Consider the following 27,970-nt stretch of genomic DNA (forward strand, 5'->3'; position numbering starts at 1 on the left):
CAGGCTCAGCCCCGCTTAGCTTCAGTGGGAAACCAGTCTTGGGTTACAGGGTGATATGGCTGCTGGGTTATCTCATGGCCACTCTAGAATCTGCTACAATTCCAGAGCTCCCCGTCATGGCAGCTCCAACCCAAGTGCTTTTTTTCTTGGTAGTGCCTGTCACAGCAAATAAGGTAGAAAAGATATGTGTCATGCATGCCTCAGAGGTTCCTGTTTCTGTCCCAGAATGACAGAATTCAGAAGGAAGCATCTCCACACAGTCAAAAATAAATTGTGGCATTATCCGTTTTGTTTGTTTCAGTTTTCAGTGAAATGTCCAGGAGAAGCTCTAAAACATTACACCTGATTTATATAAAAGGAAACTTTATTCATAAATGGTTACACAATGAGGCAAAATATTATTAATTATTATTAATTTGTCCCAATTATGTGTCAATAATATTAGTAGCCGATCAATCATTTAAATAACGAAAGCCTTCTGTTATTCTATTCTGTAGTATCATGACAACATTGATGTCACTCACTCCATCTGATGGTGAGTCTTCATAAATTAATCTAGTTCTTTTTAAAGCATTTTCAGAGAATTTTTTGTACCCCTGCAGACATTAAGGGGAAGTCTTTTAATATTTTTTTAGGCAAAGGATTTTGCTCAGGGGTGTGCAGCTCTGGCCCTCGAGATCCACTCAAGTTTAGCTCCAACTCTCTAACTCTGTGGGACAGTGCATATCAAAGGCCAGAATTGCCCTGCTTTTGGTGAACAGGCCAGGGGACGTTGTTGCTACACATGTGGTCAGGGTGAAGTGAAGTCTCTCATAAAATAAAATGTCTGGGGAATTCTGGACTTTGGACATTCTTATTTGAAAATCCTTCAAGCCAAGATTTGAGAACAGATGCCAAATTGATCACACAATGGCAGTGTATCTGTGTTCATCTCTGCTCAAGCTGTGCAATTCTCAACATAGCATGAATGAATGAATGAATGAATGAATGAATGAATGAATGAATCAATGAATGAATGAATGAGGCATTTATATAGCGCTTTTCATATGTACTTGTACACCTAAAGCGCTAGTGCGCTCACCACACACCAGCTACAGATGAAGAGAGGAGAGAGAGTGATAGAGCCAATTCAGTGGATTCTGTATGAAAAATGTAATTGATGTTCAACAAATAAAAAACACATATAATACAGATGAACAAATGATAAAGCTTGCGTTGCTGAATATTCAATCCCTTACTTCAAAAGCACTCATTGTTAATGATATGATTACAGATTATAACCTAGATGTACTTTGACAGAAACCTAGCTAAAACCATGATTACATTACTTTAAATGAGTCCACCCCCCAAGATTACTGTTATAAACATGAACCTCTTCTGAAAGGCACGTGTCAGGACCCACTCATTGTCGTAATCATACTCTAGATCTAATATTATCACATGGAATCAATGTTGATGTCATTGAAATTCTACAGCAGAGCGATGACATCTCAGATCAGTATCTAGTCTCGTGTATACTCCATCTAGCCAAGGTTGCAAAGCAAAATATGCTAGAACTATCACTTCTGCCACTAAAGATGGCTTTATTAATAATATTCCTGATCAGTTTCATCTCCTCAGCATCCCAGATAGCTTAGATGAACTCGATATTGCGACAGAAACTTTTGACTTTCTTTTCCAGCCCTTTAGACACAGTTGCTCCTTTGCACTTAAAAAAGATTAAAGAAAATAGTCAAACGCCGTGGTACAATGAGCACACTCAGGCCCTTAAGAGAGCAGCCAGAAAAATGGAGCGCAACTGGAAGAAAACAAAACTAGAGTTTTTTCCCCCGCATTTCACAGAAAGAGAAGCACGATTGCGTACAGAGTGGCCTTAAAAGCTACTTGATCTGCTTATTTTTCAACCCTATTAGAAGAAAATAAACAAAACCCTAGGTATTTATTTGAAACAGTGGCTAAATTAACGAAAAATAAAGCTTCAACCCCAGACAATTCCAAGCAGCACATGACTTTATTAACTTCTTTACTTTACTTTACAAGATTGATAATATCAGGGAGAAAATTATAACTATGCAACCGTCTACTACACCGCATCAGGCAGTGCATTGTAGTCTCCTAGACGAACATTTTGATTAATTCATTGCTACACTGTAAAAAAAATTTGCTGCGATTATTTATCACAACTTAAAATCCAACATTGTTTCAACTTTAAAAATGATGTGTTCATGCTTGACTTAAAATATTACATTTAGTTAACTTCAGTTTAGTTTAGTTAAGTTGGATATTTAAGTTCTCAACAAATTTTAAGTTGATATAACTAATCGCAGCCACATTTTTTACAGTGTATAGGAGAAGAAGAAAAACTTGTTAAATCATCTAAATCGACAACATGTATGTTAGACCCTATACCGACTAAGCTATTGAAAGAGATGCTTTTAAGGTCATAGATCCTCTTCTTAATATCATTAATTCATCTTTGTCATTAGGATACGTACCAAAAACGTTTAAGCTGGCTATGATTAAAACGCTTGTTAAAAAAATCTGCAACTTGATCCTACAGAATTAGTAAATTCCAGGCTGATCTCGAATCTACCTTTTCTGTCAAAGATAGAAAAGGCAGTATCCTCACAACTATGTTCCTTTTTAGAAATAAATTATATCTGCAAGGATTTCCTGTCAGGATGTAGACCGTACCATACTACTGAGAAAGCTCTCATTAGAGTCACAATGATTTGCTCTTATCATCCAATCGTGGTTGTATCTCTCTATTAGTTTTACTGGATCTTAGAGCTGCATTTGATACTATTGATCATTCACAACATTCTTTTAAATAGACTCGACAATAATGTTGGCATTAGTGGAATTGCATTAGCATGGTTTAAATCATACTTATCTGATCGTTATCAGTTTGTAGCAGTAAATGAAGAGATGTCTTATCGGTCAAAAGTTTAGTATGGTGTACCACAAGGCTCAGTGCTAAGACCTTTGCTGTTCACTCTGTACATGTCCTTAGGAGATATCATTAGGAAGCATGGCATTAGTTTTCACTGTTATGCTGAAGATACTCAGCTCTATATTTCTTCACGCCCTGACGAAACTTACTAATTCACAAAATTAATGGAATGCATCTAATATAAAAAAAATGGATGACTAGTAATTTCCTACTACTTAATTCTGAAAAAATAGACATTCTAATTATTGGACAAAAAAACTTCCTCACGTAATAACCTAGAATACTGTCTAACACTTGGCTGCTCTGTCAAGTCTTCTTCGTCGGTTAGGAACCTGTGTGTGCTCTTTGATACCAATCTTTCATTTGAAAGTCATGTGTCTAGTATCTGTAAAACCGCATTTTTCCATCTTAAAAATATATCTAAATTACGTCATATGCTCTCAATGACAAATGCGGAACAATTAGTTCATGACATCAATGCTAGATTATTGTAATGCTATTTTGGGCGGTTGCCCTGCACACTTAATAAACAAACTACAGCTGGTCCAAAACACAGCAGCTCGAGTTCTTACTAGAACCAGGAAGTATGACCATATTAGCCCGGTTCTGTCAACACTGCATTGGCTCCCTAATAAACATTGTATACGTTTTTAAATATTGCTGATTACTTACAAAGCACTAAATGGTTTAGCTCCCCAGTACTTGAGCGAGCTTCTTTTTTTTTTTTGGACACGACGACAGTACTGAAGTGTCAACTAGTCTCTCCCCTGTGAAGGCCTCCTTCCCTTCCCATTTCCTCTTTACAGATAAAATTTTGGGATAATTCCGGTTCACGTGGCTACAGCGATAAACGTGATTGTGGCGATAAATAATTCTTTATAAAGTTTTATGGCTAGACAAGTAGTTTGTTGAGGGTTGGTTAGTAAAGAAGAACTACACGCCTGCGCACATATATATTCAAACGTGCATACCTATAGACTAAACGCATGATGCGCATGTGCACACCATCTGCATTTTAGCAGGTTGCCGTTTTTGAGGTTTGTTCAGAGATAACCTTTTTTTTTGTGCAAAATTGTTCAAGGCTTGCATCTTGGAATCTATTTCAGGGTTTGCGTTCTCGAGCCACCAGGAACTGTTTTGTGCGGATGAGCGGGCCAGAGTGAGTGTTTTCTGTTTGAACGTGTCGTGTTAGCGGCTTCTAAGTTAATAACTAATGATCAAGGTCACGCATCATGGGATGATGTTCCACCAATGAGTGATTACACATGCTTCAGACTCAATCATGCAGAGGCGTTCCCATTGCATCGCTACTTCTCGAAATGGAACATGCATTAGTTTAAAAACTTCAATACCAATTCCAGATTTGAATTTAGATATGACTTTGATAGTATTCGATAGCATTATGATTTGACACTAGAGGAAGCTGTTTACAGATACATCAAGTTAAACTAAATGAAAATTGGAAAAGTTGTCTTGGCACTAGATGTAAGTAAGTTTTTAAAATTTGATTTGATTTAATTTTAATTTCAAGTAAGTAAAATATGTTTAGGGTTCTATTTTTATTTACAATAACAACTCTGATTTTATACTGATACATACAGTATGGTTTGCAGTTTTATTGGTTATTTTAGAATCATCAACTAAATTATTTCTAATAGGCATTTTGTCTATGAACAAAGTTGACATAACATATACATAACATAGTAGCCTGCATGGTTCACTGCCTAAAATGCACATTAGTCCACACAATTAACAATATTTATTCAGGCTAATCAAACTTAACATTTAATTCTTTCAAAAAAATAAAAGTTAGCAAATACATTAAAAATAAATGCAAAACCATCAGTTTTGCAATTTGCAAGTTGTCATTCACATATTCTTTCACAAACAGTGTCTAGTGCAGCTTTGCACTTCTAGGGATAAATACTTGATAATGCTATTTGCTGACACATTGAAGCTGATATAACTTTCTATACCAAATTCACTTCATTTCAACCCTATTCACTCTTCAAAATATATTTTTTTAACAATTCAAGGTGAAATGGTAAAGTTAAATCCAAACCACCATGGGTGCTTACATTTTAGTAATCTCATATTTTGAAAAAAAGAAAGAAAAAAGTTGAACCTCTTGATGACAACATATTTAATTGATGAACATCTGGAATATCTTCTACTGCAGTGAACAGATATATAGCTCTCTGATAACCCATACATATAAATCACTCGGAATAAAGAAATTAAGAAATCTTGTATGTTCACAGCAGTCATGACCAGTTTCTACAGGTGTGCTGTTGAAACCATTCTCATTGGAGACATTACAACCTGGTACTGGATGCTCAGCACAGCAGGACAAGAACGCTGTGCACAGGGAAAGCAGCTCAAGATAAGGCACACATAATAGAATAAAGGACATTTATTCTATTGTTTCAGCAAAATTGGAAACATCAGAAGGACTCTAGTCACCCCGCACAATCACTTTTCTCCTCTTTGCCTAGGCTACTGGATTCTGGAAAGCGTAGGTCCATCAGCACATGTACATCAAGATTCAAAGACGGGTTCTACCCCAATGCTTTAAGACTGATCAATCATACTGTTCTTTCTGACACATAAATCTATGACTCCACACTACACACTCTTTAAACTTGTAATATCTCATCTTATATGCATCACTTCAGTACTGTTCTACTACAATAATCCCTTTAATTATGTTACTGCTACATTTGTACTGCAGTTATTTAATTACACAACTTATTTTAAACACAACTTGTTCATTCATGTATATTTAGCACTGCACACACTTTATACAAACATTTTGTTAGTCAATGTCTGTGTGATTGCACTGTTTGTTCATTTTTGTTTGTTGTTGTTGTGTTGTTTTTGTTGTTGTCTTTACCTGGTAGAATTTCCAAGGATTTGATTGTAGACTACGCCATAAAAAAAAGGCTTTTGATTATGTTTTTAAGTAAAAAGTTATTTGTGGTTGCATCAGAGGGTTAAACTACATTAAAGTGATGCACAACACCGCCATCTAGTGTAGCACAAGCCACTTCTTTTTTAATGAAATATTTTAAAGCATTAAAAAAACTAAATGTTGGATTCAACTCATTTGGAAATGAAACATGAGTAGGCTACATGCTTACCTCATATCACCAGTGGTTTATTCTTTACCTGAATCTGGAGTGTTTTGACCCGGAAGGTTTTGTATCTCGTTTTGGGTCTGGCTTCACATGTAGCGCGCGTCATCATAGTTGGCAGGGCGCATAGTGAGTTCATTGAATGAATGCACAGGTGAGCAGGCTACGGGTATTTTCGGTGGAACAGGTATCGCACATCCAGAAATGAAAATAACTTATTTCCTCATTAACTTTCTCATCACTGCTTCGAGCGTTATGGTTGGGTTGTCATTCTCTAAACTCGCCAGGCCAACGATACCGGCGATAGCGCATTACTTTGGGACAAAAGGCAGGTACGAGGAAGTGAATCCACATCTATTAGATGACATTTTGTTTGTAAACAGAACGCTGGTGGTTCCCCCCTCTCCAGACTGCCGTGCCATTCATATGGTGTCGGTGATACGTCACGGGACACGCTATCCAACCACAAAAAATGTGAAAAAGATTGCGCGACTGTTTGATCTGGTCGTGTCTGACGCGTCGGGTTCAGCGTCTTGGCTTAAAACATGGAAGATGTGGTACACTGAAGACATGGACGGCAGACTGGTGGATAAAGGGCGAGATGACCACAGGCATTTGGCGATGAGACTGGCACAGTCATTCCCCACCTTGATTTCCGAGGATCTCCTCCGCGCCAACCGCATTGAGTTCATCACCAGCTCCAAACACCGCTGCATTGATAGTGTTAAAGCTTTCCAAGAGGGTCTTCACAGACTCTGGGATGTTCAGGGTATGTCCCTTTACTAGCTGTTTTGTTGGCTTCTTAAACATTGTACATGACATATTCATCTCACAGAAAAGAAAATGCTCTCATTTACTCACCCTCATATCATTCCAAACATTTTTTCTGTGGTACTCTTAAGATTTTAAGACGTTAACTAAACCGTTTTGGTGATCATTGACTTCAATTGTATGGACAGAAAAAACCCTGAGACATAATAAATATATTCTTTTATGTCCCACAGAAGAAAGAAAATCATACAGGTTTTGAATATGACATGAGGGTGAGTAAATAATGACAGAAGAACTATGCTTTTAACTTTTATATTCATAGAGTGTGTTTCATGAACACCCAGCATTTGCCAGGACCCCATTATATACCACACATGCGATATGTCCTATTTCAAAACTCAGATTATAACAAACATTTGCATTGGGGACATTTAAAATGTACATGGCATTTAATTGTTTTACATTTTTAAAACCCTACATTGTTTATTTCCAGATTTAAATAAGATTTTTTGATCATTGGGATCAAATTTATTTGAGCTCCATCCTGATAGGAAACAAAGACAGGTATCTGAATTCTCAACTACAGCACCTTTAGGCCAAACAGCTGGCATTTAAAGACACTGAAAAACAATGAGGGAATTCTTTCCTCAGCACATCTGCCATAAAGCGTCTGTTGTTATCTGCGCGTACTATGTAAACAACTCTCCACCAGCTGTGGTTGATGATCCAGCAAGCTTTATTGTTGAAGTAGTGGCCCTTGGTCACTTAACTGTTATTCAACTAACCATACTTCTTGTTTTATAGATATGGACTACAAACACTATGTGGATGATTCACTCATGAGATTCTTTGATCATTGTGAGAGATTTGTTGAAGGTGTTGAGAAGAATAAAACCGCTATGAAGGAGGTAGAACGCTTTAAATCTTCGGCAGAAATGGATGCAGTACGGAAGAAAATATCCAACCGCCTTCAGATTCCATACAATCAAATCACTCCAGGTAATTTTGCTTTTTAAATTACGGTGTACAGTTTTATCTTACTGTTCACTGAAGTTGCTTAATGTTAATCTGTAGACTAAAATAGTCAAGAACAAAGATCCTTCCTGATATTGATTTAATTTTTCTTCCAAGATATGGCAGAGGCAGTTTTCTTTTTGTGCTCCTATGAGTTTGCCATCAAGTCAGAGAACTCTCCGTGGTGCGATCTGCTGGATGAGTCTGACGCTCAAGTACGTATGTTGGTTGGAAATTGAAAACTTCAATTTTCAGTGGATTTAATGAATGTTATTAGGATTTAAAGTGTAGTTCCATGTCAAGCTGTGGTGTTTGTGGGGTCGTAGAATGTCTAGTAATTACGTACTGTAATCGGTGCCCTGATTCACTGTTTCACAACTGGATTTACCTTGGCGACCAAATGTTTTTGGCCTCTTGTTAGGTCCTGGAGTATAAAAGTGACCTGAAACAGTACTGGAAGAGGGGATACGGACATGACATCAACCGTAAATCCAGCTGCCCTCTCTTTCATGATATTTTCAAGCGTCTTGATAAGGCTGCTAATGACTACAGGTAAGGAGATTAAAGGGTAACTAACAAAAGTAGCCTAGGTTGCAATTTGGCGAATCTACCCGAGTCAAACATTCGTGTAAAAGCATAATTAGAATGGAAACGCCACAAAGATGTATTTTCGTTTTCGGTCAAAATGCCTTTTGAATGGCAGTGCTAGGGGCACTACAATGATGGCATCAAAATCGCTATTTTTTTTAAACACTAAGAAGGCTCGACACAACATAAAACTGTGCTCGAAGTATCCCCAGGGGCTCTACACATGAACTTGAGCATTGACTACATTGTTTACTAAAAAGAAAGGTTTTAGAAAGGTCAGTCAAAAGTAGTCGATCTCCGAATGCAACGTAATGAACTGACTCCATATGAGGAAATGTCATGAACTTGTAATTCCAATGAAAAGCATGCTAACTTGGCACTTAACACTTAGCTCATGGCAATTTATATGGAAACAAGCTTTAGGAGCTTTCCATCTTTACTCTCCTCATGTTACGTTGCATTCGGAGATCGACTACTTTTGACTGACACAATTCCAGCCACCGGAAACACTAACTGATAAAGTGAGTCATACAAAACCTTTCTTTTTAGTAAACTTTGTGTACAGATTGGTCAATGCTCAAGTTCATGTGTAGAGCCCCTGGTGATACTTCGAGCACAGTTTCACGCTGCGTCGAGCCTTCTTAGAGTTTTAAAAATAGCATTTTTGATGCTATCTTAGAAGTGCCCCTAGCACTCCCATTCAAATGGCACTTTGACCTAAAACGAAAATACTGTCAATCTTAAAAGTGGCGTTTCCATTTTAATTATGCTTTTACACGAAAGTTTGACTCGGTAGATTAACAAAAGGAGCCTAGGTTAAATTTTGGCGAGAGTTACCCTTTAAGATGTGGACCCGTTCTCAGTCAGTTATGTTGTATTTGTCCACTTGCAATACTCCATAGAACATGCTAAAGCTGTTTATGTGTTCACTTGTGTCTCCTGTAATCTGACAGATTTGGAGAGGTAAAAAAGACTGCCACCATCCAGGTTGGTCATGGTGAGACCCTGCTGCCGCTGCTCTCTCTGTTGGCCTTTTTCAAGGATGAAAACCCTCTAACTGCAGAGAATTTTTCTTCGCAGCACAATCGCATGTTCCGCTCCAGTCAGATTGTTCCTTATGCTGCGAACTTAGTCTTTGTCCTGTATGAATGTAGTGATGGACTTAGAGTACAGTTGTTTCTCAATGAGAAGCCCATGACTTTTCCCAGCATGAATCATTCGGCTCCACTGTATGAAACGGTCAGAAAGCATTACTCAAAGCTCCTTCATGGATGTGATTTTAATAAGGAATGTGATGTGCATCAATCAAACCTCAGGAACACTGAATTGTGAGTCGGGTTATTAAATAGTGGATTACAGGGATCAATTACTGTGCACTTGCAATGACTGTATCTTTTGATTCTATTATTATTTTCATACTGTGGTTGGAAATCCAAATATTGTTTTATTTATTATACAGGCTACCAAGGGGTGTAAATTTGTGCTTTAAGAATGATTTCTGGGTTCTTTCTTGTTATATTTGCCAAAGTACTAAAGAAATGCAGTGCCAAATCATTTGTAATTTTTTATTTATTTTATTTTAATTAAACGGTTAGGTTTTAAGTCGTTCCGGCTGTCAGGTTAGATCAAATCTTGAAAATGGGTTGCCAAAAATAAAAAGGATTCTAAAATTGTATTCCATTACATAATCCAGTCTTGATTTTGATCTGGATCAAATCTTCAATATGTGTTGTTAACAACTTTTTAGTAATATCAGGATTATCCTGATTCCAGGGTCCAGTTGTTCAGAAAGTTTAATCCGGATCAGAATTATCCCATTTATTGCTATCCAGGATCAGGTAATCCATTTTACTTTTGTTGCGGTTTTTAAAAGCTTGCAATGAGCGACAAAAACAAACAAATATACATGCAATAAAGGGATGCAATTAATAGAAACTAATTTTGAGGGGTTCAACTCTGATGAATGTGCCAATGTATTTTATATAAAGTGATTAAAAAACACTTAAAATTATATTATTTGTGTTTGATATTGACAGCTGTTTTGTTGATTATTTTATGGTGCCAAAAAGCTCTCTAAATTATCCCAATCTTATAAAAGGTTTTGAACTACACATACTGATTGTTTGATCCAAACCAAAAAAAACAAGATTGGATTTTGTGATCTAATCCGATTTCAGAATCTTTTTTTTTTTTTTTTGTCTTTTGAGCTCATTTTCAATATTTAATGCAATCCGATAAACGAAATCTGATCAGATTACTTTTAAACAACTGGGCCCAGCAGAAGGGTGGATTTCAGGAGCAAAAGAAATAAAACTTTAAAAAAAAAACATTTATGTTTTGCGCTTGATTTGTTTAGCCATTACAATGACTTTGTCTGACCAGCAAAAATACAACAACCAAACTGCTTCACAACATCCCATAAAACCTTGAAATTGTGATATTCCCTCTATCTCTTTTTCATCAAGACAAACATTCCATGAAACCCCATAATCATCTAAAAATACAATAGAAATGACAGAAATTATTAAATAAATTTTTTTATAAGTAATCGAATGATATACATAAATGATTAATGAATATAAATGATAACATAAAATGAAACAAATAAAACAATTGTTTTGTTTTTCTTCATTTTGTATGGTTGCTCTCTTGAAGCTACACAGTTAATTACTGAAACAGATCCTCAGATTCTTCAGCTATATCTAAAGCCTTTCAATACATAGAAGTATAACTAATTATTTTGTCCTCAAATAAACCCTCAAACAGCTTAATGTCAAACAAAAGCAATATATTTCATTTTAGCTGTCAATAATTATATGTTAATTGATGACAATCATCAAGTGCATGTATATTGCATGTGTATTTCTTTTCTATTATTTATTTGTTGTGGGACAGATGAGGGATCTGACTGTTTAAAACATTTTTTTAATGGACGGGGATGTTTGTATTCTTTTATTACGCTGTTTTCTGTCTCTTCAAATCAAAACACAGTGAACCAAGCACTGGCTATTCTACCGGTAGTTATTCAACTATGTACTGTAGTCAAGCACTGGTAATTTGGTGATCTGGAATAGTTTTTATCTGAGTCAGAGTGATCCAATTCAATCAAATCCAGTACAAAAGATGATCCTGGGTTAAATTTTTTGAACAAAAAAATAAAAATAAATTTTAAAAAGAGAGAGAAAGGTTTAACATGATTTCATGATCATGTTAAACAATGGAGTTCATGCTGCTGCAGTGCTGCTCTCAGTAAAACAAAAAAAGGACAACCCAAATACTGAGACATTCTGAAATATGTTGATATTTCAACTCTTCACTCAAATTGTTATGCTGATAATTTAATTTGTAATTAATTAAATGTTATTATATTAGTATTTAATTACTAATATGCAAAATAGTATCTGCACTAGTCAACTCTTTTGTAAACACAATTTTTTTTCTCGAAAAGAAATTTCGTTAACACTTAACAATAAGGTTTCATTAACATTAGTTAATTAACTATATGAACTACAAAACATATGTTACAGTATTTATTAACCTTTGTTAATGTTATTAATAGAAATACAGTCATTAGTTGTTTGTTCATGTTCATTCACAGTGCATTAGCCTTACTAATGTTAACAAGCTCAACTTTTGATTTTAATTAAGTATGTTGAAATTAACATTAATTTAGCTTCATGAATGCTGTAGAAGTCTTGTTCATTCTTCATGTTAACTAATAAAACCATATTGTAAAGTGTTACCGACATTTCTTTAAAAAAAAAAATCATTATATGTGGTTAATGTGGTGCATTGTAAAAAAAAAAAATTGTTAATGTTATTAAAGTTTTTCTTTTCTTTTTAGTGGGTCCATGTGGGTTGGCTGAGATTGAGATGGAAGTTGTCAACCCCAGATCAGAGCAGCAGTAAGAATTCAATAATGTTTTTTCCCTTCATGTTTATATAGGCGGCAGGCCTAATGTATCTGTGTGTGTTGTAGGCTATTATTACTCTCTGTGTGCGGGGAGAGAGATGTTGAGTAGCTAACCGAGAATCAATGCAGTCAGTGTGTGTATTCGTGATGGTGACGTGAGCAGCGCACGCTGATGGGTGGGAGGGGTTCAGGAAGAACGCTGAGTGCTACGTGTCCAGTTTATCCTGACTTCCACTAACTTCACTTTATTTTATTCTGTGTTAGTCCCAAAGGGTCACATTTTTTAGAAAGCTCTGACCAGCGTGTTCGCGTTGTGACATCATGTCTGGGTTGAAAAAGCAGAGAACGGTACGTTTGCTGAAGTTCAGTCTTTTTCTTTCTTTCTCGCTAAACTTTTTAAAATAGCTACGAAATTTCAACAGACTTTAAAACCATATCAGAAGTCTTCTGTACTATTTCTAGTTTTGGTTTAAGGGTTTAGGCTACATTCACACAAAGTAGCTTAGCTAATTGAGTTTCTCAACGGTGTAACTTTAACTTCTGGAACTTGGATGAGTGACAGTCGCTTAAAATAACACGAGATATTGGATATTGAAAATATTTGGTGATGTGGCAGGATGTTATGATTCAGGTTTATCCTTTTCATCAACTTGTCTAGATTTGGCATTGGGCTTAAATTAATTTGAATGGCTGATGTTATGTTGTTAAGGTTTTTTTTAGGGGTCACGTCTTTTATAGAATGTCTGGCTTTGTTTTACATGACAGAACTATGCATTCCGCCATGCTGCATACAGCGTTTTCTGGTTCTGCAATATAACCACACAAATCCCATTTAAGATTAATGTTATTTGTAACAGTTACTATGAAGCCAGATTTTGCATATCCTCAGTCAAAGGGACACTGTGTACCAATGGGAATTAACAAACCCCAGGGTTACTTGCATCAAGCTGGGATTTCCTGTGTATCCAAGGAGCCTGGGTGTAGAGAGAGAAAGAGAGAGAGAGAGAGATAGATGGCTCTGATCCAACTGGCCACCTCTCCATGGCCCTGCATGAATGGCCCTTTTTGTTTCTTCATTTCTCTTTCTGAAGCCCCTCCCTCCTCAGTCCTGAAGTTTGAAGTTAAAATGTAATAATAGAAGTTAAAATTAAAGGGACCGCTTGTTCAAAAATAAACATTATTTCATAATATACTTAGCCTCATGTTGTTCCAAACCTGTATGTCTTTCTGCTGTGGAACATATAAGAAAATATTTTGGAGAATATTGGTAACCAAACAGTCTTGGTGACCATTGACTTCTATTGTATGGATAAAAAACATTGATACATTTCTCAAAATATTTTCTTTTAGGTTTGTAATGGCACGAAGGTGAGTAAATGACAGAATTTGGATTTTGGGTTTACTATCCCTACAAACACTTGTGAATCTGACCCATTGTCCCTATAGAAACACACTGTCGTTATCAGTAAAGATGGAAATGGGGCTTTAGGCTCAGATTTGCAAATTGTTCTCAGTCTTACTTTTCACATCATGTGTATCGTGTATATCCACTTTAGGACATGCAGAGAGCAACCAATGTTGTTTATCAGGCTCACCATGTGAGTAGAAGCAAGCGTGGCCAAGTGGTTGGGACCAGAGCTGGATTTCGTGGATGTACTGTTTGGCTGACAGGTGGGAATTTCTCCTGTGAGACTTCCAGGAGAAAATTAGATGGATCAAATGAAAAGTATAGTTCACTCAAAAATGAAAATTCATCATTAACTCCCCCTCATGTTCAGACCTGTATGACTTATTTTCTTCTATGGAACAGAGATGTTGTTGAATGATCTCAGTCACTATTCACATGAAATATTGCTTCCCCCCCCCCCCCCATACAATAAAAGTGTATTTATGTGAGTTGAGGGTAGCTCAGTTCTATATTTTTTCACTACAGGGCTGTCTGGTGCTGGAAAGACTACAATTGGATTTGCTCTGGAGGAATATCTAGTTTCCCACGCCATTCCGTGCTACTCGCTCGACGGTGACAACATTCGACATGGCTTGAATAAGAACTTGGGCTTCACAGCCACAGACAGAGAAGAGAACATTCGACGTATTGCTGAAGTCGCCAAACTGTTTGCGGATGCCGGACTGGTTTGCATCACTAGTTTCATTTCTCCATTTACAAAGGTTTGGTGAAATCAGAGGTTCCCAAATTATAAAATTTTTTAAATCATTTCTGCAACATGATGCATTAAGAGCGTGATTTTACGTGTGCTCACAACAGGATCGAAACGATGCCAGGAAGATTCATGAGAATGCAGGTCTGCCATTCTTTGAGGTGTTTATAAATGCCTCACTGGAGGTGTGTGAGAGCAGAGATGTCAAAGGACTTTATAAAAAGGCCCGTGCTGGAGAGATTAAAGGTATTTAGAAGATTTTTTTCAGGAAAATAAATCTATAAACACATGATTTATTGCTGTCTCGTCATATTTATCTTGGATAGAAGAAAATATTTGAACGTTGAAAACATTACACAGTACTATTCTTTTTTTTTTTTTGGACTGAAAGGGATAGTTCACCCAAAAATGAAAATTCTATCATAATTTACAAACCTGTATGAATTGGGTGAACTATCCCTTTATTAATTCGGAGCAATCATTTACCAATAATGTGATTAAATTCAGAGTATCTAGTAAACTTTTCAACTACATTTTGCTTCATGTAGGTTTTACAGGAATAGACTCTGACTATGAGAAACCTGAAGCCCCTGAGCTTGTGTTGAAGACTGGAGAGCTCACTGTCAATGACTGCATTCTTCAGCTAGTGGATCTCTTGAAGGAACAGGTGGGTCCGTCTTTCATTTCTGGTCATTAAATAGATATTGTGTTTTGTCAGTTGTCCCTTTCTTTGTGCCAGCTGACAGACTGTCAGTATTCTCTTGAGGGACGTTAAAACGCCACTGACCAGATGATTTGTTCTCACAGGATATTGTGCCCACTGGTGTGACAGAGGAAGTGAATGAGCTCTTTGTTCCTGAAAACAAGCTGGACCTGGTGCTGAGTGATGCCAATATACTCCCCACTGTAACCATCACGGAGGTAATGCAACCTTTCGTGAACACACACATGCCTACTACTGCTGTGGAAATCAACTGCCCTGCTTGTTACACCACAGGCATTTCCTCACAGTTCAGTTAACTGACAGCTTTTCACTGTAACTTGGTGTTTGGAAACCCAAATCTACTGCATAATTTACGTTCTGCAAGAGCTACTGAAATAACTACTGTAGAAAAAAATGAACTGTCGTAATTCATAGGTGTTATTTTGTGGCAAACTGTCGTTCTTGTCATGAGATAAAATTAAAGTGCTGTTTGTGTGTTTCTCGTTGGTCTTGTAGCTGGATTTGCAGTGGGTGCAGGTTCTGGCTGAGGGGTGGGCGACTCCACTGAGGGGATTCATGAGGGAGAGAGAGTTCCTGCAAGTCATGCACTTTGGAACTTTGCTTGATGGTAAAGACATTTCAAACCGATCATCACCCTTAAAAAATTATAGTTTTAAAGTGTCTACTGTATTTCAAAGAACATTTTTTAAATTAACATATTAAATGTATAAATGTATATATTTACGTGTGTGTGTGTGTGAATGTGAATATGTACATTTATATAATACACATAAACACACACATATACTTACTTACACTTGTTTTTAAGACATTCATAATATTGCAAAATATTTCTATTTTAAATAAATTAGGGCTGTGCAATGATTGATCGCAATTAATCGCATCCAAAATATAAGTTTGTGTTTACATAATGTGTGTGTACTTTGTATAATTATTTTGTTTATATAAATACACACATATACATGTATATATTTAAGAAATATTTGCATGTATACTGTATATATATTTATACATAATTTATATTATATATAAATATTTTATATATACAAAATAATTATACAATATATTTATAATTGTATAATATAATTGCCTATGTTTAACGTTTTGAAACATGAATGCATAAGTGCAAAATGTTTTTTAGTGATAAATGTGTGTAGGCTAATGAGAATTTGGTTCAGAGAATTGTATTTAACGTTTCATCAATTCATAAAAACTGTGATACTTCACAATATTACTGTTTTTACTGTATTCTTGTTTAAATAAACAATTATTTTATTTATTCTGTATTCTTTCAAAAACAAAAAATCCTTCCGATCCCAAACTTCAGAACGGTAGTTTATTTAATATTGAATATTCATTTAATAATAATATACGTCTAATTAGTAATATTTAATCATTTACTTAGTTATTCAGTTTGCATATTTAGTGAATATAATAATATCCAACATAATATTAAATAATAATAATAATAGTATTGTTAAAAATAAAAAAAGTAACAATAATCTTTTATGTTTAGGTGGGATCATCAACTTGTCTGTTCCCATTGTGCTGCCCGTATCCAAGGACGACAAGGAGAGGCTGGACGGTTACACTGCTTTTGCACTGGAGTTCAAAGGTCAAAAAGTGGCAATCATGCGCAACCCTGAGTTTTATGAGCATCGTAAGGAAGAGAGATGTGCAAGGCAGTGGGGGACAACATGCCCGCAACATCCGTACATTAAGGTGAGAGGACACATCTCTGTGACATTGCTTTTAAAACAGTTGTATATTATATTTCCTAATACAGTCAGCCAATCAAATGAAACCATTTATGCTTTGTACAGATGGTAATGGAGAGTGGTGATTGGCTGGCTGGTGGAGACCTGGAGGTGTTTGAGAGACTTAGGTGGAATGACGGTCTTGACCAGTACCGTCTCACTCCACGGGAACTAAGACAGAAATTTAAAGAAATGAGAGCAGGTAAAAGCGAAACATGGATCCTCCCCATAAGTATTTGCTAGTACGACAAAACCCTCTGCAATTGTGTCTTTTCCCCACAGATGCCATTTTTGCATTCCAGCTGCGTAATCCTGTGCACAACGGCCATGCGCTCCTGATGCAGGACACTAAGCGGCGTCTGCTCGAGCGAGGCTACAAGAAGCCTGTGCTGCTTCTGCACCCTCTGGGTGGATGGACAAAAGAGGATGACGTACCGCTGGACTGGCGCATGAGACAGCATGCTGCTGTGCTAGAGGAAGGAGTCCTGGATCCAGAAAACACAATCGTGGCCATTTTCCCCTCACCCATGATGTATGCTGGGCCTACAGAGGTCAGACTCTTCCTGAGCATGTTACACTGAAACAAATAAGAGGCTGTTTAATAATATCTTTTTTAGCACAAATAATGAGTCAAATTAATTCTGAAAAGGGCAAAAATTCTGAATGTTTTCATAGGTACAGTGGCATTGTCGGGCCAGGATGATCGCGGGGGCCAACTTTTACATTGTAGGGCGAGATCCAGCAGGTTTGCCCCACCCGGAGACAAAGAAGGACCTGTATGAGCCCACACATGGAGGAAAAGTGCTGACCATGGCACCAGGCCTCACCTCTCTTGAGATTATTCCCTTCAGAGTTGCTGCATACAACAGAGTTAAGAAGGCCATGGACTACTATGACAAGGAGAGGTGCGTACATATTTCATTTATTATTATCATATTATATTATTATATATTATGGCTGTGAATAGTTTAAATTTGCCATAATAAATATATTTATATATCAAACCCCCAAATTAATGTAGAATCAAGATAAAGTATTTTTTCAATAATATTTAATGCACAGCTTTTTAACTTTAAATATATTGGTATTGAAAGCCATAATTTTTTGTATTAATTTTTTAATTCTATCTGTTCTGTTTGAAATTTTTGAACAATTACAGATCATTGATCAATCATGATCAACATGATCAATCTTATAACAACTTTAATTTAACCTACAATAATATTTGGTTACACATTGTAATTATACATTTAAGTACTGAGTAATATTAATTAACTTACTATAGGGTTAGGATTAGATTTTGGTTTAGTTACATGTATTTATGCATAATATACTTTTACTATTATAGCAAGTACATGTAACATGTAACAAAGACACTGTAAAATAAAATGTTACCCAATCATCACATAAACCCATTATAAAGACTGTCACATTTAGCTTTGTGTTTATTTAAAGTGACATCTAATAATATTCCTCTGTCATGTCTTGACTGCTCTCCGTTTCATTCATTTTGAACTTTATTTGTGCATTATTGTTCATCAGAATAAGAATTTAAAATCACTTTAGTATTGCTATTTATAGACATTTGTATATACAGCTGCAGCTCAAGTCAACAACTTTTCTTTTTTTCAGACATGGTGAATTTGAGTTCATCTCAGGGACCAAAATGAGGAGCCTAGCCCGCAGCGGAGAGAACCCCCCTGATGGTTTCATGGCCTCCAAAGCGTGGAAAGTCCTAGTTGAATACTATAGTTCTCTGCAGAAGGACCAGTGAACACAGGACATATATACTCGTATATACTACAATCCTACATTGTAGTGAGATTTTTAAAAAAATGTATTCATGTTTATTAGACTCATATGTACCACATTTTTAGATAAATGCTATCTATATTTATCCCCTGCTAATTTCTTTAAAATACAGTATATTTTGTTCCTGAGATCACCCAGTATAAAAGCATAGATGGATCAAACTACACAGCTACTGCTGTTTCAAATGTGTTATATACATAGTCTGATCAAAGTATGCCTGACAGTAATGGGACCAATATTTTGCCTACCTCAACTGGAATTTTATTCGGATAAGTGCTTGTCTTGGCAGTATTTCCACCAGTGGAGAACGTCTTGTTCTCATTGTATACAAAGATTCTATTTGAATTCTTTAACATTCTTTGTAAGAATTTAAAAACATTCAGTACTGGCAGTAGAGTATAACCACAGTATTGTCTTGCACTTCCATCTCTTTGTACGTCCATGTGCCTTAATGTAAAAGTGGCATTACTGTTATATTCCCAAATGAACGAGTTACTGTAAAGAGTGATGTATGAATGTGAAAGATTTGTGCTGAATGCATAAACATGAAACTCTTGAGGAATCCAATGTGAAGGAACAAGAGCATATTTATTGTCTTGCCATTTTCTTATTGGACCAACCTAAACATATTTATTGTCTTACAGGAAATGTATGGACTTCATTCTACTATATGTGCAAACTTGCGAGATTTACACTTTGTCATTTCTTACAATATTTGATACAATGTGCATCGGGCAGTAATTCCAATAAACCTTAATTAAAAGAATACGATGGTCTTCCGATTTTTATACAGTGTAAACAACATTTTAAATATATTCTGACTTCTAAACACATTTAAATTGAATAGAGCAATGGACTATTGTGGATTAGGAAACCTAATAACTGTAAAATACTTGTAAACAATTGTTCCTTGTATATACAGTACAATTGTTCAATGTATTGCCAGCATTCTAAAATTTGCATCAATCCATAACCGTTTCTCCAGAAGAAAACGGTTTCTTTCCACTTATTAAATTGTCCGTTGCCCATTCAAACCCCAGAAATAAAAACAGCAGTGGCTTGTCACTTGCCCTAAATATTTTGTGCAAGTATATTTAATGTTTCACAAATAAATATTTATACAACAGGCCATCGCACTCTCTCTAATCTGAGCTAAATTTCACACTTAAACATTTTATTCAATGTAAAAGGCCAACAAGTCTTTGCGTTTATAATTTAAATCATTCAATCACTGGGGCAAAACAAACAGATGAGTTGTTCAAATTGTTACTAAACACACTTTGTTCTTACAGATCAGCTAAATTGTTACAAACCGTTGATGTAAAAAATTATTATTGCAGGGGAAATTAGGTGCCTTATGCATTACTGGAAATACTAACTACACTGTTGCCCATCTTCATAAAGAAACACCACCCAAACCAAACCTATAAAGACAAACACAATGGACCTCATTCTTGGAACACAAGCAGAATGAGTTTTATGTAAATCGTTCAATCTTTCATAAACTGTCCCATTGACTCAAATGTGACCATTTACTTAAGAGTGGTTTACTCAGAATTCAAACTTGTTTTGTGTGTGTGTGCGTGAATAAGGCTAAGGCTCATTGATTGAATGGCAAAAACAGAATATGGAAATTACAGTGCAAAAAAAAGATTAGAGAAAAAAAGCCTCCATTCCACCATTTATAAATCCTGAGTTCCCCCTTTTACAAAACATGACATGCCACAAAAAAAAGAAAAACAGACCAAATTTAGTTTCATGTTCTTTTAAAACAGCAGCATCACATTCAGTCCAGTGGTACGTGCATAAACGCCTCTTGCACTCCTGCAGATTTGGACTTCTTCATCTTCTCGATTGCCCTCTGCATGTCTTCCTGCCTGATTGGGCGGATGAAGTCTTCCACTGGACTGTCATGGGATGGAAAAGAATTAATAAGAGAGCACCGCAAATGCAAGTTTCATAATGTTTCAGACATAATGTAAAGGTGACAAGCCTCAAACTTCAGATAAAGATAAAAAAAGGGAGGCTATTTTGGAGTCTGAGGTACATTGTACATGCAGCGTCCGTCTACATTAATCCGAATACGTTTGAAAAACGGTGTTTTCATTTCTAAACGCTCTCCGTCCACACTAGCATTTTCCAAAAGTTGCTCATCCACACTGAAACGTCTGAAAGCACTTAAAGGATTAGTTCACTTTTAAAATGAAAATTCTGTCATCATATACTCACCCTTAAGTTGTTTCAATCAAACCTGTATGAATTTCTTTCCTCTGCTGAACACAAAGGAAGATATTTAGAAGAATGTCGGTAACCAGACAGTTTTTGGTTCCCAATGACTGCCATAGTATATTTTTTTCCTACTATGGCAGTCATTGGGAACCAAAAACTGTCTGGTTACTGACATTCTTCTAAATATCTTCCTTTGTGTTCAGCAGAGGAAAGAAATTCATACAGGTTTGAAACAACTTAAGGGTGAGTATATGATGACAGAATTTTCACTTTAAAAGTGAACTAATCCTTTAAGTCACCTTACTGCGTATGGGTAAAACGTAATAAAAGCTCACGAGATGATAGAGAGAGAGCAGACATAGTAAAGTTCTCATGCTATTCTTCTGGCACGATTATTTAATTAAAGGATAATTCCGGTATTTAACACCTTGAGTCTATATTGTAGTTTGTTTTGGATGAACAAGAGTGGTGGACAAATTTTTTTTGGTCAATGGTTCCTCTCTCGAGTTTTTGACTATAAAAGAATTGGCCATGGACCCATTTAACATTGGAGTCAATGGTCATGTCCGAAAATGTCATTAAAACAGCCAATAATGTTCGTTTACAAAACTGTGCAACTCACCGAGTGATTAGTGATGTTAGTTGATGTTCCAGAAACAAAAAGTGTTGCGAAATACAGTTTCTGTCGTGTTTTATTCGTCATTTTGTAAAATCCCATTGAATTCTGTTGAAGGACTGAGTGCTCGTTAATATAAATGCGCTAACGGAAATGGAAAGGGGGCTGTTTACATTTGGTCGATGTAGTCTTTTTGCTCGCTTCCGTTTCTCATAAGGCTAGCGAGCAGAGCTCTTTACCGCAGTTTTTGACCGCACAAATTCTAACCATATTGAAAGACGTGACCACTGACCAGTGCAATATGAAGTTGAACTCGACTGTGACCGTGAGTGTCCCGCGAGACATAAACATCGGTTATCGCCATCAAGTGGTCGGAAGTGTGCTAACGCTTCAGATTCAAATATTGAGCGGAAGTTACACGGTTGAAGTGTCTGAAAAAATAGTTCCACTATAGCAAAATAAACGGATTGGAATCATATATTGCGACGATATATTGTTTATAATCATCAACGAACACCACTAACCACTCGGTGAGTTTAACAGTTTTGTAAACAAACATTATTGGCTGTTTTAATGACATTTTGGGACATGACCATTGACTCCAATGTTAAATGGGTCCATGGCCAATTATATTATAGTCAAAAACTTGAGAGAGGAACCATTGTCAAAAAAATGTTGTCCACCACTCTTGTTCATCCAAAACAAACTACAATATAGACTCAAGGTGTTAAATACCGGAATTATACTTTAACAAAATATCCCGCCACCACTCACTGATGCATCCAGCTTGCACTCAAAATCACCACTCCATGTTTGGTCTAAAACGCAATTGATCATGTTTTGCCGCAGGACAGCAATTATGAGAACATTGTATGTCATCTTTGCAGGAATGTATGTCGATTATACAAAGGAACATTTATATTCTGCAGCAACACATGAAAGTGAATAGCTGGCACAACCATAGATATCTATGGGTACAATATGCATCACATGAGTAAACATGCCATTGTTTTCAAATACCTTCGTTATCCCATTCCACACTACAACACTTCAAATGTATCCACTTGGGCGAGCATTTTGAAAAAGCGTAGTTTTTGTTGACAAAAACGCAGTCTCAGTGTCGACGGATGGCCAAAACGGAGAGGAAAAAATGAGTTTTCAAATGAAAATGTATTAATGTGGACAAGTCCTGAAGCTCTTTAAGTGTTTACCTTTCTTGGTGTACAAAGTCACGCACACAAAGCAGAGCAGCATCTCGGCACATCTCTCTGAGGTCACTTCCTGAGAAGCCGTCAGTCTTTTTAGCAATTTCACCAAAGTCCACGGCAGTCTCCACCTTTAGAAAAGGAGAACATATTCAGCATTTGCAACTTTCAATAACAACAACAGTCCAATTAATAAATACTTACATTTTCATTATCCAGGATCAGTTTCAATATGTCTTTCCTCTGCTTCATATTCTAAAAGCATACAAATGACAAACGATCATTTATAAGAATGACTACAGAGTTTAATGATTCAACAGTAAAACTGAACATTTCATTTAAACCATCAAACATATTTTGAGCTAAAATCAGTGGATTTACCGGCTGGTTGATGTGGAATCTTGTAGGCATCCTTCGGAGTATAGCAGAATCAAGATCTTGTGGCCGATTGGTGGCTCCCATTATTATGACCTTTGTGAAACACAATCACAACACGTCAGATAGAAAAGGAATCTGACTTGGATCTTGAGTCACTGATCAACCCAGTAAACCTCACAAAGATGGGGAATTGTACCTGGCAGTTGTAGTCAGTTTCCAGCCCGTCCCATAAGCTCATGAACTGAGCCTTCATCATGGCAGTGGCCTCATGATCTGAACTTGAGCGACTCCTCAAGAAGGAATCTTAAGACAATATAAGTTCTTTTAAAAAATGACAAGTATACAGAATATTCCACTTATTGCCATATTATGTGATTGTAAAGGAGCAACAGGAACCAAGTTAGGTTCAAAATTAGACTTCTAGTGATTCATAAATGTGCCATTAAGCTAAAGAGATATAGCTTTAAAAGCATAGCTTAAATTAATACTACTGGGATGTCAATATTAGGGGTGGATGAAGGAAATGCAAAGCATAAAAATCAACAAGCATTTACCAATCTCATCGATGAAGATAACAGAGGGCTGTAGCTTGATGGCCAGAGAAAACACGGCTGCGGCTAGTTTCTGGGACTCTCCGTACCATTTGTCAGTGAGAGTGGAAGGCTGCAGGTTGATGAAGCGGAATCCAGCCTCTTTGGCGGTAGCTTTGGCTATAAGAGTTTTCCCACAGCCTGGAGGCCCATACAGCAACACACCTGAGAAGATGACAGGCAAACCACCTCAGAACAAAGTGCGGAGTTGAGTTTATAAGCACTTTATAGAAACATTTTCATCCTAGTGCCTGCCTTTGGGAGGTTGAAGAAGTCTGGATCCTTCAAACAGATGTCTCTTCTGGATCGGAAGTATAACGGTGTCTTTCAGTTCAGTTATGACTTCATCCAGACCTGCAATGTCATGCCATGTAATCTGTGGACACACATGATTTATGTAACATGTGTTACAATGTGTTGTGTGTAACTTGCATTCTCTTAACAAAACTAAAGTAGACTGTTTTAGACACACTTAAAGGGTTAGTTCACCCAAAAATGAAAATAATGTCATTAATGACTCACCCTCATGTCGTTCTAAGCCCGTAAGACCTCCGTTCATCTTCGGAACACAGTTTAAGATATTTTAGATTTAGTCCGAGAGCATTCTGTCCCTCCATTGAAACTGTATATACAGTATACTGGCCATGTCCATAAAGGTAATAAAAAGACCATCAAAGTAGTCCATGTGACATCAGTGGGTTAGTTAGAAGTTTTTGAAGCATCGAAAATACTTTTTGGTCCAAAAATAACACAAAATAAGACTTTATTCAGCATTGTATTCTCTCCCGGGTCTGTTGTCAATCCTTCACAGTTACGCTGATGGCGTAAGGCGCTGATGACGTGTATTTCTGGTGCGCCCGAGCTTCGTTTACAGTCTGAGGGAAACGCACGCTGTAAAAGTGTCTCATCCGCGACATGCACATTTACGCACCATTAAAAAAATGATATCCACGCAAACAATGTAGAATAGCTTGAATATAGCGTGCGTCTCCCTCAGACTGTAAACGAAGCTCGGGCGCACCAGATAACACGTCATCAGCGTCTTACGTCAGCAGCGTAACTGTGAAGGATTGACAACAGACCCGGGAGAGAATACAATGCTGAATAAAGTCTTATTTTGTGTTATTTTTGGACCAAAAAGTATTTTCGATGCTTCAAAAACTTCTAACTAACCCACTGATGTCACATGGACTACTTTGATGATCTTTTTATTACCTTTATGGACATGGCCAGTATACTGTATATACAGTTTCAATGGAGGGACAGAATGCTCTCGGACTAAATCTAAAATATCTTAAACTGTGTTCCGAAGATGAACGGAGGTCTTACGGGCTTAGAACGACATGAGGGTGAGTCATTAATGACATTATTTTCATTTTTGGGTGAACTAACCCTTTAACTACTGGTAAATAAAGTCAGATGGTGAAATCATTCCTCACCTGCATAGTCAACGGATCCACAAGATGAGCGGCAATACTCATCTCATATTCAGAAAGCTTCACATTCTGCACTCCAATCTGCCGCATGAGTTTCTCTGCCTGTGAGCGGGCAACAAAACTTCACATGATTAAACTCCAGCCTTTGGTGATGCTAAGGATTGTCAAAAGTTATAAACCTGCACTTAAGTTATACTTAAAACTTGGACCCGCATATAAACAGTTACACTTCATTGCTTTTCCATGTCTAAAAATCACACAAATGTATATTTCCATGAAATTAAACTGTCTACCTGTTTTTGTGCCTCAACTTTCTGTTTTCTTGTTGGATCAATAGCGTCAACCATCCACTTTATTGTGAAATAAGTGACGGCACCAAATATTGTGAGGCGGAAGAGTAAACCTATGACCTCATTCCGGCCCAAAGGGCGAGTAATATTGTCTGTTGGAATCTCTTTTAATACCATCTTCTCACATTTACCTGCAAAAGAAACACAATACAAATAGTATTATTACAAATCTAGGGGGTTCTAAAAAACAGATTTATTTTTCAATAAAAGAAGCTGTTCAGATGAAAAAATGGGCCTGTCCCAAAACTCATAAACACAGTCTTGGCTACTTGAGAGCATGTACGCAACAGGAAATAAGACTGTCCCAGGTCTGAAAAATGCCAAAACTCTTGTGCCCTTGACACATACTAAATACACATCTCTAAAACTGCATCAGAGAAGAATTTAAGGCTAAAAATATCCCATCATGCATTGCTTTAACAAACACGTGGGGCCTGAAATTGTGCAATGTCAAGTCTTTTTAGTGTTAGTTAAATTAATTAGATATAACATATCATTTGGCAGTAAAGCACAGTGTTTGCACATTTTTGTGCGGAATGACAATAAATTTGAACTTGAACTTGATAACATATCATTTGGCAGTAAAGCACAGTGTTTGCACATTTTTGCAGAACGGCTTTTGATCACTTAATTAGAAACATCTTAATTAATTGTGTCTTCTGTTACATAGGGACTTCTAAACAATTCATTGTAAAGTGCAAAGTATAGAAAATGTGTAAATAAAGCACTGTAAAAACGCAACTTGCATCGTTAGACTACTAAGATGTAATGTTGTCCCATCGGGAAATCAAAATAGTTATACACCCACTTGAGGTCTTCACGCCCACTCAATCACTTGGGCCAAATACAGGAAACACATCATTTACGTAGACAAGAGGCCAAGTGCAAAGACAGCAAGTATTAGGACAGGCCCTGTGTGATGGCAGAGGCAAAAATCTCATCTCCGTGCTCAAAACACTCAATACAGTGTTCACAGGACGCTATTGCGATTAATTACCGCTTCACTGTTAAAAAAATAAAAGCAGCACGTTTTGAAATGGCACGAAGTTCTGTCCGGATCATGTAGGCTATTAAATGAACACAGATACACAGAACAGACGCATCCTATACGCGAAGTAAGCACATTTCTGTCAAATCTCACTTGTTATAATAATCAGATGATGTGTCAGCGCAGTTTACTTTCATTTTCACTGAAGAGCTGATGTTACTGAAATGAGGATATTGTGACCTTCCTGCATCTCAAACAGATCACTTACCAGAAGCGTCTTTATTATTGAGTCTTGGAAATATTGATTAAAAATGCAGCTTCCTTTTAATAAAATGATTCATTTACTTCCAGAAATCAGACTTTTTTTCTCTTTTTCTACCACATATTAGGCTACTATTCATCCACGTTCTTCTTCGTCGTCTTCTTCCTCTTCTTCTTCTTCTAAGTTTTAATGGCGGTTTGCAACGCAACTTAGGTGCATTACCGCCACCAACTGGATATGAGTCTGGAGCGCCATGCCGTGTGTCCACCAAAGCGTTTTTAGCCAGTTGAAAACGCTAGGTGCTCTGCATATGATGTGAGCAGTGCAACAGAGAGAATGGTGCCTGCGTATAAGGTCCATTTTGGCTTCCTGAGCGCAGAGGCTTCCCTGCTCCATGTTGGTGCTTCTTCTCTTCAGTTCACCCCACTCATTTTCTGTAAGGTTCAGGTCAGGAAACTGGAACAGCCATGGCAGAAGCTTATTTTTTTGCTCAGTGACACATTTTTGTGTTGATTTTGATGTTTATTTTGAATCATTGTCTTGATAAAAGATCCAACCATGGCCCATTAAAAGACTTCTATAGCAGAAGCGGTCAGGTATTGATTTTTTATCTGTTGGTATTTGCTAAAATCCATGATACATGGGACCTCCAGCAAAAAAAAATAGGCCCACAACATTAAAGATCCAGCAGTATACTTAACCATGGACATAGGTGCAAACAGGGATAAATACCCCATCTAGTGTGTTTGCTGTCAAAAAGCTATTTAAAAAAAAAAAAAAAGTTTGACCATAGAATCAGGTCCCTTTTAAAGTTCCAGTCGTGTCTGACAACTGAATACGCTGGAGTTTGTTTTTGGATGAGCGAGGAGGATTTTTCTTGAAACCATCCCAAACAACTTGTGGTGATATAGGTGCTGTTTTATACATTTTATTTGAAGGTTTTCTTACACCAAAGACTCAACTAATCTCTGCAACTCTCCAGCTGTGATCCTTGGAGAGTCTTTAGCCCCAAACTTTCCTCCTCACCCTGCATTAGGATGATATAGATGTCCTCTTCCAGGCAGATTTGTAAATTCTTTAGTTGATTGGAA

The 27,970-nt window shown here is 36.8% G+C and overlaps 4 protein-coding genes across 8 annotated transcripts in view; 2 read left to right on the top strand and 2 right to left on the bottom strand.

Annotated features, from left to right (window-relative positions):
* rsph10b (radial spoke head 10 homolog B) overlaps positions 1-27,970 on the bottom strand; it is a 231,345-nt gene that overhangs the window by 78,578 nt on the left and 124,797 nt on the right. The gene's annotated exons all lie outside the window — the stretch shown is intronic.
* Positions 6,182-10,778, top strand: minpp1b (multiple inositol-polyphosphate phosphatase 1b). Of its 3 annotated transcripts, none has more exons than XM_079596126.1 (6): positions 6,182-6,415; positions 6,497-6,856; positions 7,663-7,857; positions 7,990-8,087; positions 8,294-8,424; positions 9,414-10,778. In XM_079596126.1, the coding sequence occupies exons 1-6, from the start codon at positions 6,292-6,294 to the stop codon at positions 9,790-9,792; spliced, it is 1,287 nt and encodes a 428-aa protein (XP_079452252.1). In that variant the 5' UTR covers positions 6,182-6,291; the 3' UTR covers positions 9,793-10,778. The 3 variants fall into 3 exon arrangements, with proteins under 3 accessions (XP_079452252.1, XP_079452251.1, XP_079452253.1); XM_079596127.1 differs by having other exon boundaries at positions 6,201-6,241; positions 6,471-6,856; XM_079596125.1 differs by having other exon boundaries at positions 6,183-6,856.
* papss2b (3'-phosphoadenosine 5'-phosphosulfate synthase 2b) lies at positions 12,429-19,584 on the top strand. Of its 3 annotated transcripts, XM_079596122.1 has the most exons (13): positions 12,559-12,721; positions 13,724-13,741; positions 13,930-14,044; positions 14,307-14,542; positions 14,640-14,778; positions 15,081-15,199; positions 15,340-15,453; positions 15,752-15,863; positions 16,773-16,978; positions 17,080-17,215; positions 17,296-17,564; positions 17,689-17,918; positions 18,646-19,584. In XM_079596122.1, the coding sequence occupies exons 1-13, from the start codon at positions 12,695-12,697 to the stop codon at positions 18,785-18,787; spliced, it is 1,863 nt and encodes a 620-aa protein (XP_079452248.1). In that variant the 5' UTR covers positions 12,559-12,694; the 3' UTR covers positions 18,788-19,584. The 3 variants fall into 3 exon arrangements, with proteins under 3 accessions (XP_079452250.1, XP_079452249.1, XP_079452248.1); XM_079596124.1 differs by lacking the exon at positions 13,724-13,741 and having other exon boundaries at positions 12,429-12,735; XM_079596123.1 differs by lacking the exon at positions 13,724-13,741 and having other exon boundaries at positions 12,429-12,721.
* atad1b (ATPase family AAA domain containing 1b) lies at positions 19,883-27,339 on the bottom strand. The gene is made up of 10 exons (XM_079596145.1): positions 26,886-27,339; positions 25,573-25,760; positions 25,283-25,381; positions 24,099-24,219; positions 23,808-24,008; positions 23,450-23,556; positions 23,257-23,346; positions 23,080-23,130; positions 22,882-23,006; positions 19,883-20,732 (listed from the first exon to the last, which is right to left on the bottom strand). The coding sequence occupies exons 2-10, from the start codon at positions 25,744-25,746 to the stop codon at positions 20,612-20,614; spliced, it is 1,089 nt and encodes a 362-aa protein (XP_079452271.1). The 5' UTR covers positions 25,747-25,760; positions 26,886-27,339; the 3' UTR covers positions 19,883-20,611.

The sequence above is a fragment of the Phoxinus phoxinus genome, assembly GCF_949152265.1.
Source record: "Phoxinus phoxinus genome assembly, chromosome: 21".
NCBI lineage: Eukaryota > Metazoa > Chordata > Actinopteri > Cypriniformes > Leuciscidae > Phoxinus > Phoxinus phoxinus.